Here is a 14,503-nt window from a genome sequence, read left to right as displayed (position 1 = left end):
TTAAGGCACTTCATGAGAGCTAACATCTCGGGCCGTTTGCCAGTTGCCTGGCTGTCAAAATTTTGGCTGTGAGTTACAGTTCTGGCTTTAATCTTTATCCGTCAATTATCCAAACCGAACTCACATAATAAGACTAAGATGTGCTATATGTTGAGTAGCGTCAGTGGGCCAGCTAGCTAACACTTATTTCATGCCGCACGGAGTTGATAATCTGATTTAGGTACATACAGTAATCTCGGTTATTACGATCAATTCAATCAAATCGTGATCAACTTCCCCTATCAGCGAAAAAAATACCTCTCAACCAAGTGCAGTCTTAAATTGCTTCGATGTTCACCATTCTTGGATAAAAACAGCTTGTTATGATAAGCAACGCACTGAACAGCGAGGTTTCACATCGGCTGCCAGTGACTCAGTCCAAAATTGTTAAAGATAACGTAATTAATAAAGAGCACTGAATTGATTAAAAAAATCACTTGCAAACATGCCAGAGCGGTAAATTGACCTCCCTGTTTCTTTCCCCGTTAATATTTTTTGTTTTGTTTTGTTTTTTAAGTGCTTTAGTAGTTTACAAGCCACTTTAATTTACATTAAATTAACATCTCGTTTGCAGTGAACAAGCAGATTTGGACTACTTCGAACAAATCAAGATACCCTCCTTATAAAGGGTTTGAAAGGAATCTCAGCTAGGATCATTGTGATACACTCTTTTTAATAAGAATATACTTTATAAGAATATCGAGGCTGAAATTTGAGAAATTTGAAAAATATTTCAAGAATTCAATAGACCCGAGGCTGAAATTTTGAAACGAATATAGTTTGTGTGCCGAAGATTTCTGAATACAATATAATCTAAGAATATTCACAAGGATATTTTCAGCCTAAAATTCGCAGAAAAATAAGAATATTCAGCCTTGGCCAGAAAAACAATATTCCTATAAAAAAAAAGTTGTGTTTGCTATTAAACAGGCAGTCTCACGTAAGGCTACGTCGGTAATATATATTCTATTTTTTATTTTTTTTGAAATATTTTTATTCATCGAAAAACACTTAGAGTAAAATAAAACATACAGTTAAGTACATGCCATATAAAGCGATAAACAAATAAATTAATGCTTGGCGCTACTGATTAGAAATTTTGAAAAACATGAGAACATTGACACAAAAAAGGTAAATTCATTTCTCCTATTGAGACGTTGGTGGTGACAAAATTTCCAGAACAAAATCTTTTAATATAAAGCATTTCCATTTGTCATTAAAGAGATTGACAGTTATGTTTTTTTATTGAGACGTATCTTTCAGTTATTATGTTTCCTCGAACAGTGAGAAGAGTAAAGATTGTTCATTCAAGTTGCATTCGTAAAAGAAGTATTTTGTCACCAGTAAAGCCAAGCTTAGGGGTTGATGGTGATTGAGTGAGTTTGTAGGTCCGTAATGAGAGTTGAGTCTGGTGACTGAATGTTTTCACCTGTGACTTGCGACCACCAGTCAAAAAATTCATTCCAAATTAAATAAAGCTACATGGGAGCACATTAAAAACATATGCTGGATTGTATGCCTTTCACTTATACATGAATGGCACAAATCATCAGATATTATGTTGGCTCTTTTGAGTTTGTCTTTAGTGTAGATGATATTGTGGTTTATCAGCTTGAATTGAAACATTACTAACGTCGGTAATATTACGACGACCGCATAAAAGGATGAATTAGTTATATCACCGAGAGTAAACTATTACGGTGGAAACATCCGATTTGAAGTCGTTGTAGGTGGTCTATCCACTTAATAACAGTGACGAAGCTGTTTCGTGTTCCACCTCACGTAAGGATAAGCCATTCAAAGCCAATATTGAAGACTTGTTGAAATATATTTTTTGGTGATCTAAATATAACACTTCACCAAGGTTCTCGAAACAAGCTGACCTCTGATCATGTGGCTAACCGCTAAATCTACACCGTGTGTATTCGAATTATATCGAAGCAGACAACTAGTTTTAAAGAACAAGCTACAGAAGCTGTTGTTGATGGCCACAACAAAGACCACATTAGTAATTAGGAACACATAAGTAATTAGTAACTCGATTCGTGAACAATTTAAGTGTTCAATATTGTACATCATGCATTGCCGCTCAGAAAGATTTTATTCACGACACTTAACCATTCAACGGGTAATTAGTCGTGTGACAAGTGTTTAACTCATACCAGACAACTAAAAAAAACACGAAATCAACAGAAGATATCATTAATAGATACCCTGGAATGTTCACGAGTTGAGTCAAGTTTTTCCAGCGATCTACAGTGGGGGTAGGAAACATATAGGCGTCGTGGGGAAAGGAAACGTAGAGGCGTCGTTTTATAGCAAGACACTCTACAAGAGGTTATTCATCAGTTGTACAGAGGAAATGGTTTTCGAGACTGAAGTTGCAAACGACAAATGTGCCATACTCAGCCAGGGAATCATTGTGTTGATCCTGTTTGTGTTAGGAATGGTCGGCAACGGGATTCTTCTTGTGGCTTATTGGCGGGATTATCGAATGCAAACAACCACCAATATGTTAGTTATAAGCCACATTTCTGCGGAGTTTTCATTCGCCATCAATGGCATTCTCGTCTACGGATCGAGCCTGATTCGACTCGAGGTTCTGGGCGGGAATTTGTGTATTTTTGCCGGCACAGTCAACATGTTTTTGTTCTTTGTTTCCGTATTGAGTTTGGCGGCCATTTCTGTGGATCGCTACTTTGCTGTCGTGAAGAGAAGTCATCACAAGTTCACTAAGAAAGTAATCACGCGTGTCATCATTTTCATTTGGAGCCAAGCTGTGGTGTCGGCGATTCCCTGGGACTTAATCCTTATAAACAAGCCCGGAAAGAGATTTATAGCCTGGGTGCTCGGAAACTGCGAAAAGTACCTGACACTGCGAGAGCATCACAACGTTCCTGTGCTAACCTTTCGGATCGTACTCTGGATATTGTCCTTTTTCATTCCATGCTGTATAATATTTTACGCAAGTGTGAGAATCCTCCGGAGCGCCATTCACAAGCGCGCTCGCGTTCACGTGCTCGAATATCCAAGGAATCCTGCTGATGCGTACATGAGGTCTGCGTTTACAACGATTCTTATCATAACTGTGTACTTTCTCTGCCTCACGCCGAGCATGATATTGTACGTTTTCAGAGAAGGCAGTTCGAGTTTCTACTCTCTCGCACTACACAGCATCGCCAAGGTCGCTATGAGCTTCCGTTCCGTGTGTTATCCGGTGATTTTTATCGCTCGCAATCGGAAATTTTCCGGTTACGTTCGGTCGTTCTTCGTAAAGAAATTCAGATATATACGAAGGGCCTACGCATCGATGCGTTGCAGACCGACCGATTATGGATTGAGTACGAGTAACGTGTACGTTTGTACGCAAAACCCCAGTCACAGTTCAACGTGTAACATTGTCACGCCCTACGAACCTAAAACGAGGTCGTTTAGAGGAAAGCCCGTCAAATTAGCTTTTACTGACTTATATGATCTTTAGCATAGCCATTCGCAACAAACGCGATGTCAAAACTTTGAGCGCTTACTCAGCATTCGTTACAATGGAATTTCGAATGGTCGAATCAGCGTATTGACTTTCACCAAACTTCCGTCAAAAATTAGAAACTTCTTCGTCGGGGAGGTATCAAGAAGTCATGGGTGAAAATTTTTATTACATTTATTATATATTGTTGTTTTCGATTTCTTATTTATGTTGTTTGTGGAATCTTGCGCATTTAAGTCAAAATCCGAGTTAATTAAGCTAAAGAACTAGCAAAGCTGAAAAGTGTAAGAATAGTGACTAAAACGGTGCGACTTCCAGAGATCTGTTCTTGAGATCGGCTTGTTTCCCAACACATTCAGTTTTGTTCCGTGCGGAGCTGCAACTTCTCCAGATATATATGCGCCAGCTCTTTCAATAAAAGGCCGCTTAAAGGGTGGAGACTTGTAGCAGATTTAGACCGATGCCAATGCTCATCGTTAAGAAAACGCATGTTATTGTTCAAGTTCTCGCACGAGTCTTGGGCATCGTGATACACAGACAGACATTAGAATGCACAGACAGTAGAATGGGACATGCATGAGCGAAATTTACGAAGGTTAGCTTTTGTTGGCTTCTCTTCCACTTTATTCACTTATCCATTAAACATTCTTCGCCTGACTCTTAAAGAAGTGGTCCAAACACAACGGATTTTGCTGTTAAAAGCTATAGATAATCAGTGTCCTTGACTGTAAGTACAAGGCATATCTTGGTTGCCAAATATACTTTGTACTTACTTTTTACTTTGAGTAGTTTCCAAGTCGTTTAAATTGCTCGGAAAATACTCTAGTTGGAAATATTCGACCGCAATCTTTGTGTATAGTCGTCTAAGAAATCTTCACAAAATTTTATATATACCAGCTCTGGTGGAGCATTGGATAACATAATTAAGCGGTGTTTTCCCGTAGTATGCCATGAATAGTCCACTTGTAACTTGTCCTTTTGTGCCAGTATAAACTACATATTTCCTTCAACGACTAGACTATACTAGTCTTGTGTGAGACTAGTGTGTTATCTGAAACACCAAGCGATTTACACGGCATCAAGAGTCAGTGCTAGTCAGCTCTAAGAAATAGCACTTAATAATTAGTTTTTTTTTTAGTATATTTCGTTGTGACCCTAGAAAAACAAAGTTTGCTTTGAAAATCTTTCTTGATTTCCTCAGCCGTCTCAAGCGAGAGCTCTTTGTGTCCTTTAGAGACTTTGTGACACCATATCTTTGAGTAATTTATACACTGTTAGCCACCAGAAATTTCCGCTTTACGGATAAGTAACGTTCCGTAAATACCGGCTTTACGGTTACTTTACGGTGGCTTTACTGAACAGTAAAGTAGCTAATTTGCGCTGTGACGGTGTTTGAGAACGGAAGCCATTTATTAACGCATAATGGTAGAGGAAGCCGTTCCGCCTTTCATGACGAGATTCATGAGAGCCTGAAGCTACTGAAGGAGAGAGTCATTTGGTGAAAAACCTGCTGTGGTGATGTTTTGTGCGTTAGTCTTTGATTTGACGGCTCTGCATGCTTGCCTGATCATTGTGCTATTAACGGTAATTAATCCAGACAAATCGACTGTTTTGGTCTAGTTTTACGTTTCATTGATCATGAATGCATCATGGATCACGTCTGCGTCTTGGCATGATGAATTCCAAAATCAGCTCATCGCATCTGATGTTCACGTGACTCTGTCGATAAACTAACAATACGCATTAGCTCTTCAAAGCACAGATAAAACAGGAAGTAGCGAAAGTTTTCAGCCTGACACTAGAAAAAGCCTCGGAGTAAGTTTGCGAGGGTATAACATTTGCATTTTTAACTTTCGGAACCGTATGATTCACCATCTACTCCACGGTTCGTCGTTCTTCAGCCTTTGATCACAGTACGAAATTATTTCAATTCTTTAGACGACTGGATGCATGGTAAGAAGCTAAGGAATGGCAAAATCATGCTGATTGATTTGCGGTTCCCATTTAAGTTATATGAAAACAATAACCCAAAGGCACCTTGAGCTAGCGATTGAAAGCTTAAATGTTCAATGGAGAGAAACTGGTGAATCATAATGTTTCAAGTTCCATAACTAATCGTATCTTTATTGTTTGAGGCGAAACAAGTCCAAAGTCTGCTGACAAAAGACACAGATGTATAGTTGTTCTTATTGCTGACACTGTGATCGAGGATAACAGTGCACTGCATGGCCTTGGAATCTAACTACACAACCCAAGAGGTGCTAACCAAGGCTCCGTCAGCGGAGACGAAGAATGAATGTTTGTCGATTCTTCACCCAAACGAAACACATGTGATTATAGTTTGCACCATTGTTCTTTTGTTCTACGTCTTTGCTGCTTTGGGAGATGGTATGTTTATTTTTGCTTTTGCAAAAGACGTCAGAATGCGTACAACGACGAACATGTTGGTCATCAGTCACCTAACAGCCGAGTTTGCATCGTCCATTTTGGGCATTGCCACACACGTTTCTATTCTAGTAGTGCACGGTGAAATGTTTGATCGAACTGCGTGGTGCATTACAACTTCTTCTATTTTTAACTCTTCTATGAGTGCTGGGTTTTTGAGTCTTGTCGGCATATCCATCGACCGATACCTTGCTGTCGTGAAGAAAGTCCACCACAAAATGACTCGCACCCGGGTCCAGATCTTCCTGGTTGTAATCTGGACTCTGTCGGTCTCATACGGTATTCCCTGGGACTTAATATTCAATGGCAGGCTCCGCTGGCAGTATGTGGCGTGGTTGCTGGTAAACTGCGAGGCATCGTTTCTAGCGAACAAAGATTTACGAACATGGACGTTAGCTGATATTTTACGAGGGTTGTTGTTTGTCTTTGGCATTTTCTTGCCATTGGTTATTATGACCTTCGCAAGCTTCCATATTCTCCGAACAGCCCTTAAAAGTAGACAACGCGTCCACGCTATTGGAACGATAAGTAATCACATAGCGACAGCGTATTCTAAATCTGCTTTCACTACATTGCTTATCATTGCAACTTATTTCTTATGCCTGATTCCATCCTTGGTGCTAACTGGGGTATGCGAAGGAAGCTCTTCCAAGTGCTCAATGGCACTGTATTTCTTGGCGAAAATAACCCTTTGTTTTAGATCAGCTTGCTATCCAGTTATTTACGCTGCCAGGAATCAAACTTACTCGCGATATTTTCGGCAATTCTTTCATCGTCCGAAAATCAAGATTTGCACTAATTACTTCACTCGTAATGAACAGCAACTGAATAGGGAAGGTACAAGCCAGATTACCGTTTCTCGGACATGTGGCTGTGCTGGAGAGTGGGCAGTCCATCACCGTACATGGCAAGGCGCTCCAAGCAACCATAAACCAAAGTTGGCTTTTGTGGATCTGCGCGAAATTTCAAGCGAGAACGAAGGAATAAATTCTTGATTATTATAGAAACGTATTCAAATACAGCTGAAATGATAGTTTCTTGCAATAATCCTTTAAGACAGCTACCGTTGTCAATTATTATTGATTAGTATATAATAATAAAATATTCAATCTACATCTATCCTTAACATTACGTTGTACTTGAAGCTGGAATTTTTAGTAAAGTCGTCATTTTGTATCTACTCAAACGTTAGAGGCAAAGCAGAACGTTAGCACAGATTACGTTCCTGCCTTTCAGCAACATCCCGGAAGAAGGAACTTTTCCTCATAATTTCTCTAACATTCTAAAGGCTGACTTCCAAATGATCGCCAGGATCACTGAGAAAAAAGAGAATACAGTTCAGCAATCGTTGCAATCATACATAGACCACCTCTCCAGAGGTTGCAGTAATCGTTGCAATGATACTAAATGTGCCAAATGCACTTCTTCTTTGTTTAATCCAGGTCCCCTCGGACATTTTTATTATTAAGCGATCTGCGAGCAAATCTTGACAGTCGCAGTCGCTCGACTTTTCCTGTGACGATCGCGGCTATCATATGGAAACTAGCCTGTAGTGCGCGATGAATAACACTGTGCTCTAAGTTGGGCTTATTATTTATTGAGCCATTTTCATTCTCTTTCTAGCTTATCAAGGGCCCATTAACCGATTTATGCGCGCGCTCGCGTGCGTTACTAAGGAGGTGAAATTCCACCTCCGGTTACTTACGTCAGCCTGAGCGCGGAAAATAAAAACAACTCAATAACTTCCAAATTCGCTTCAATTTTAGATGTTTTTTTTTGTGTGTTTCACAAAATGCAAAGTGAAAAAAGTACAAGCAAGGACAAAATAAGAAAAAGACAGAAAAACAAGAGCAACAGAAAGAGAAAAACTAACTCCTCGAGGCTTTGTTCGATCTTACCGAAGTGCGCTGGTAGTGTAAATTGCGCACGTGCTAACAGGGTTTTTTCCAATATATATCGGGCGCACTTCCGGTTTCTTTAAATGCTAAAGGAAACGCGGTTTTTCATTAAATCCAGCCTTTTTCGACGGATTTCGATTAAAGCCAACGTTGGAAAGCTAGTTATGCATTCTTTTTTCAAAATTATGCTTTTTTTCAGAAAATTACGAATTTTTTAATATTTTGAAATTCTCTCAAAATCTGACCTTTTAAAATGAAACAAAATCTATGCATAGCGTAATGAGGATTTAAATTAAAATATTAAATCAATGAAAAAATCCCGATAAAGTAATTTACCTGGGAGCCTTTGCGTTTTTTTCCTTATTAGTCACATGACCATGGGCGTGGCCTGATGACGTCATCACTAGTGTTACTGATCATGAAAAAGTTAAAACACATGAAATAACTCTGAACTAACCAAAACTGATGAGGTTATATGAGAATAAATTTTCCTTAGCAACGGCTCGAAAAGATCGGCGCCCTTAAGTGCTTCGTGTTTTGTGCGTTGCAACAGAGTATTTTCACATTACATCCGAGTCACTGCGGTCATTTTGTTGTACCTGAACCAATCCTGTAGGAGTTGAACTTTTTTTTATGCAAGCACTTTCTTTTGCTCCCAAGAAATGTGCGTGGCTGCTGACCACATGAGTGACAGCGCTCTTTAGTGGGTCATGTGACTACTAATGAAAAAGGTATAAGGTATCTCTCAGAAAGTAACTGCACGGATCTCCAGGGATCACATATGTTGTGTCGTTTTGTTCTGTCAGTTCGTGGTCCTCAGCATGCACGCACTTTTACGCGCAGTTTAGCAGTCAATGGGTTCAGTTATTAACCTTCGCCTTAATCAGTAGATAACACTCACCTCGACCTTGGCCGACGTGAATTTTGTTCTATATTTCACTGACCGCAATTTAAACCTAATTGGGCAAAGCGTACGTCAGTAGGCATTCCTCTCATTCCATTTTGAGGTCCGTACCTAAATAACTGATATATATTCTGTTTAAACCTCCCCTCCTTTAGACATCCTCAGAAATGCTTACTGACCCTGATCAACTGTATTTTTGGAAAATATTCATAGGAGTTGACACTAAAGAGAGAACAATCCAAGATGTTTTTTAATGTGTTAGTGCACCAACGGGACTAGTGCCCGTGTTTTTTGTTTGTTTGTTTGTTTGTTTGTTTTGTTTTTTGTTTTTTCTCTGTTTGTTTGTTTGTTTGTTTGTTTTGTTTTGTTTTGTTTTTTTGGGTTCGAATGCCTCTTTCAAAATCTGGACAGGGGTTTATTGCTGCTTTTCGTTCATTGACCGGTCAAATCACACCTACCAACAAAGCATAATACATTTCAAAAAGAACTCACCAACATCGCGAGAAGTTCAAACTACTAATGAAATTTTTGAAAAAAAAATTCTAAAGCGTACTAAAAGAAGGTTTTTCTTTTCTTGATCACACAAAATTCACAGGCTCCTCCAGCCTTACAAAAAAAAGAACTTCCGGTGAAAATCGTCCTTCCTTTTTATCCATTTTACAGCACTTTAAAGGGGACAAGAGATAAAATCCATATGATGAAAAGCTTTTCGCATCTATCAAGAAGGGAAAAACAATAACAAAATAAATGAGAAACACTGAACGTAGCACGATCTTATCGTAAATAGCAAATGAGCAACTTCAATCAAAACGGTCCGAATCAGAAGGTTCGGCAGAAATAATAACAGTCCTCTAAGCACCTTCCCGGCATGTAATTTCAATTTCATTAATTTGCATTGGAGCTAAATGTATTTAAGAAAATATTTTGTATTTGGCATTTAACAATACAATCTTGACTGTACTTGCAGATCGCAAGATAGAAAAGATTTCAATGTACCCAAATATTGACCATTTGAGTCGACAAGGGCGGATTAACACTTGAATATGAGAAAACCCAGCCACGTAATTGCACGAATCCGAAACGAATGTACGCATACAACACTTGTTCTTTGTAATTCAAATTTTGTACTCTGTCATTATTTTCACAACTCGATCTAAAATGCCTTGCGATTGTGTGAAAGCAATTACGCAGCAAAAAGTGCGCGTTTTAAAAGCATTCTTTAAGCATACGTATTCGGCTCGACGAATTCATTAACAATCTGTTAAGGAGCTGTGCTTTAAATAAAACCACCTACGTAATCAACGTATCAAATATGTTGAGGGATCACGTCCCACGAAACACAGCATTCGATTTTCTTTAGTGATATTGTATTAGGTAAATTCCTACTTGCGTCGATCACACATTCTGTTCTGCTGATCGATAAGCTCTCAAAAGTCTTTTCTTTTTTGTTTTAATTCAACCTTAATTGTCACTTACAAGACTACGATTTCGTTTTCATGTACTTGTGTTTATTTAATGATATAAGGAGCCAAAAACATATGTCATTACTTTCAACCACTTCAAAGAATCTTTTCTCTCAGTAGCTGGCATCCGTCGTGAAGAATTAAATTGTTAATTCCTAGTCTTTCACCTAATCTGGATTGAACGCCTCTTATGAATTTGATATTTGCCACGAATACACGATTTCTTTTTTTATCAAAGCAACCTTGGCAATCCCTCGTTTGTGATTTCTATGGAATTTTCTAATTAAATTTTCGAAGAGTTTTTTTGGATGTGAAATGACGCCCAATTATTGCAGATTTCAATTATCGTTGATGAACAAAACTCTCACTGATTTTCCAACTAATTCTCGGCCGATGACAGACACGTCGGCTTCAAAATCATAACGAACACGCTGCTTGATTCGAACCTCGTGCGCGTAATCTTGGGAACTAAACATTAAAATCTGCAACACCAGAAAACAAAGAAACTTCTCTCGGGTTCCTCCAATAGCAGCGAAGAAAAAATCTCTAGAGATTATTAAAAGGATTTTTCACAAGACAGGTTTAATTTTAATGATCCTTCAATGAAAACCGCAGTTTCACTTCTTTCATATCAAGCACCTCACGATCAAAAAAATAACCTGGAACTAGTTGGCCGTCAGAAATAAGACGTGATTTTAAACCAAGTGATCACCTTAGGCATCTAGGAGAGAGCACTTTAAGAAGAAAGCTTGACTAATCTTCGGGCAATTCGTTTTAGGAGCAGCTGCAGAAGAGGGCCTTATATGTAATACGCTGTCGCAAGAACGAGTCGAGCAACGACTGAATATGGGAAACAAAAACACAACAACAGAGGTTAACAGTTACACTTTAGAACCAGTCAGCCCCAGAACCTTTGTTGCTTTGATAGTATCCTGGACTTTGCTGGGACTTGTCTCGGCGGGATTAAACATTCTCGTCTGCGCAATGGTGTACTTCAATAAGAAACTTCGCACTATGACGAACTATCTAGTCGTTAGCTTGTCAGTGTCAGACTTGCTTGTAGCAATCGTATTTGTTCCGGTGTATATTATCGACCACTATGCTAAAACTATAATCGGTGGTTATTTCGTGGCTTTCATCCTGTTAGCGACGGTCTTCAACCTCTGCGGCGTAACATACGAGCGTTATATCGCGTTAACACGACCGTTCCGTTACCGAACTATCATGAACTGCCAAAAGGTGTCCACGATCATTGCGATTTCGTGGATCATTCCTTTGCTGTTATCGCTTCTTCCATTGGCATGGAACACCGACGTGAAGTCCACCATTCACAAAGTGTACCTGGCGATTGTTTTGGTGACGTGCATCTTCGTCCCGTGTACGACCATGGTTTGTGTTTACATGCGCCTACTGCGAGTCGTCCACCGGTTTGTGCTGAGAAACAAGAAGCGAACATCCAAAGGAAACGCCACTGGACATCGAGCGGGTAACGACGAGAAAGCGGCGCGCGTGTTCGCCATCGTGCTCGGGATGTTTCTTCTTTGCTGGCTGCCCCTGATTTACATTAACATCTGTTTGATATTCGACCAGAATCAGCTTGTCACTAACGAGCTGATTTTCATCTCCTTTTACACGTTGGTCTTAAACTCAATCCTGGATCCTGTTATCTGCGCTTTTTACAAGAAGGATTTCCATGAGATGATGAAGAAACGGTTAAAGTTGAAATGTTTCTCCCAAGAAGAAAGCGGCCTGCAGGGCAAACTGGATTCTGATATGGCTTTAAGAAAAGTCTCTACCAGAAGCAAGATCGTCGCGGAAGAGACAGACATAGGACCAAAGACAACCACCTTCGTATAAGTCTGTCACAAACTTTGAGAGACATGTTGGTTTATTCTTAAAAGTATAAAAAGTTTACCGTGATAGTAAAAACAAGTACATAGAAAATCTAAAGGTCGTTAAAAACTGATGATTTGTTTTTTTTTTTGAGGATGTTCGCAAACTGGCAAATGAGTTTCGATCAATTTTTGTGGAGATAGACTAATGTGGAAAAATTATTGTTAATATATCGTCAATTCTTCAAGTACAGAATTCTTGTGGACATGTTCATTTAAACGTCCAATCTCCACTATAAAACAAAGCTATTTAATGTATTTATAAAGTGTCCTTCAAGAAAACTCCTCAAATAGGTATTTAGTTTGTCGCTAATACAAAACAACTGCATTAACGAGTCTATATCATATATTAGCTCAGTCGAAATTCGCAAATAAACTCAACATGTGTTCCAGAATTGAAAGGAACGTGGTTTTAGTAAATTACATATGTGAGGTTATGATTTTCGAGTGATAATTACAATTACATTGAGACTATTTACTACTTTTATAGGATATCTCCGAAATGCTAACAAGTGCAAAGATTCGCACTGGTGAAATAGCTATTTTTATGAGTTGCCTTTGTAAATTGGCGATGTATTGGAAGAAAGGAGATAATTACGATATTTCATAACGATACAACGTTGGTGCGATGCCCCAAAAGGTCATTATGGCCTAATCTGACTGGAGCAATATATTCCGCATTTGTAGAGCTAATGCAATTTGAATTCTATTTTCGAATTGTCCGAAACAAAAAGATTAGCTAATATTCTGCATTTGTGAATAAACTCTTGTCTTGAAACAGATGGCATAATGTGTATTGACTCGACTGGGTTTTTGTTTTAAGCTGAAGACCGAAAGGCCATGAGAACGCGAAAACATGAAAAACGACACTGATTTATTTCTTCGATAAAAATTCATCGGGAAAAGGCAGTGCCTAATTAAGCTCGCTTTCTATATTTTAATGCCTAAAGCTTTGATGTGATGATTCTATTTACACAGAGATTACTATCAGCGATATTAGAGAGATATTTTGTTCGATCGTAGTAATATGTTCAGTTGTTTGCAGTTACACTGTTCAGTCGCCTTACGCGATTTCGTGCAGGTGAAAATAAATGTCAGTATCATTTTGCACACAAGCACTTTGTTATTTATTTATTGAAACTGCGAACCAAGGAAAAAAGAAAGATCACTGTCAAGATTGCGTATGGCAAATCCAAAACCAAGGAATAACTTGCAAAGCATAAATGATTTTGGACAAATTGACTGATGAATGTACTGCTAGACTACTAGAAAAAACTCTCGTTTAAGCGATTTCAAAGACAGTAATGATAAACTTAACGGAATCGAAAACGGGAAAATCTAACATTTAAGGCGTTTTAGGAATTTCTCGCGTAAAACCATAGTTTTTGGCTGAATTAATAATGAAGCGTAATTATTTCGTAAGAAAAATTGCTAACACAAAAAAACATAAAATCTAATAACCGCCTGATTTTGCCCGTATCAACGTAACACTAATTAAATGCACGGTTAAAATTTGCAGTGTGAAACATGCCCAACTTATATTTCAACAAGCACTGGAATTTACTTTTTTCAGTAATGGATGTGCCGTTTATTTTAAGATAATTTTACTGAGAGAAAGATAAATAAATGAATAATCGCTTGCAAGTTTCTAAACACAAAGCTAGCTGTTAGCAAGCCGTTACTCTATAGAATTTGCATTCGATTTTGATCCCTGCCGCCGTATCAGTTTTTAAACGACTTATCGACCTAAAGAGCCGGCTTAATTTGACGCACCGGTAGCGCAAAACACATTATACGTATTTTCAGTCTTCATACACGTACCGCGGAATTGTATATCGATGATATTTGAAAATATATCAGCCCGAAAACAAGTCAGTTGATTCGCCCCGGTAAAATACTAGGCAAGCTACTGGTAAGATATTTTCTCTTCTTTATTAAATGATAGACTATTACCTAAAAATCTGTAATGGTTTCATCAACAGAAAACAAGACGGACCTAATTTTTAAGAAAATGTTAGATAATTTAAAATAATCAGTCCTAGAATGCATTTTAAAACGGCAACGTATCCAACCAGACTCGCAAATATAAAATCTGCACCTTTGATGAAAACACTATATAATGAATTATAAAATGCACTTTTATTGTAATGGAGTATTCTTTATTAAAACCGCTATCACACCCAAAACGACATACTCCGTCGTCTTCTACTTAATTCAGTGTTAAGCTAAATCATTTTACAACGAAAATACTTAAAATCCGAGAACGAAAGGTCTTTGCAAACACTTTGCTCGTCGACTAAGCTCTCATATTAACCTAACAGTAATTGGCAACGCATGCTGCATAATCATACATGATCGAAAAGATTTTGAATTGAGAA

General features: G+C 38.4%; 3 protein-coding genes across 3 annotated transcripts; all 3 read left to right on the top strand.

The window, feature by feature from the left end:
- Nucleotides 1-2,401: 2,401 nt before the first annotated feature.
- On the top strand, nt 2,402-3,520 carry LOC145465108 (rhodopsin-like). The gene has a single exon (XM_081448885.1). The coding sequence runs from the start codon at nt 2,402-2,404 to the stop codon at nt 3,518-3,520; it is 1,119 nt and encodes a 372-aa protein (XP_081305011.1).
- A 2,041-nt stretch (nt 3,521-5,561) lies between these two features.
- Nucleotides 5,562-6,963, top strand: LOC145466847 (QRFP-like peptide receptor). Its single transcript, XM_081450560.1, has one exon. The coding sequence runs from the start codon at nt 5,749-5,751 to the stop codon at nt 6,961-6,963; it is 1,215 nt and encodes a 404-aa protein (XP_081306686.1). The 5' UTR covers nt 5,562-5,748.
- A 3,919-nt stretch (nt 6,964-10,882) lies between these two features.
- LOC145466731 (adenosine receptor A2a-like) lies at nt 10,883-12,090 on the top strand. The gene has a single exon (XM_081450439.1). It carries the CDS (start codon nt 11,080-11,082, stop codon nt 12,088-12,090), a length of 1,011 nt encoding a protein of 336 aa, XP_081306565.1. The 5' UTR covers nt 10,883-11,079.
- The last annotated feature ends 2,413 nt before the right edge of the window (nt 12,091-14,503 follow it).

Source organism: Orbicella franksi, chromosome 13, assembly GCF_964199315.1.
Source record: "Orbicella franksi chromosome 13, jaOrbFran1.1, whole genome shotgun sequence".
Taxonomy (NCBI): domain Eukaryota; kingdom Metazoa; phylum Cnidaria; class Anthozoa; order Scleractinia; family Merulinidae; genus Orbicella; species Orbicella franksi.
Note: the sequence above shows the minus strand (reverse complement) of the source record. Positions and strands in the feature narration are given on the sequence as shown.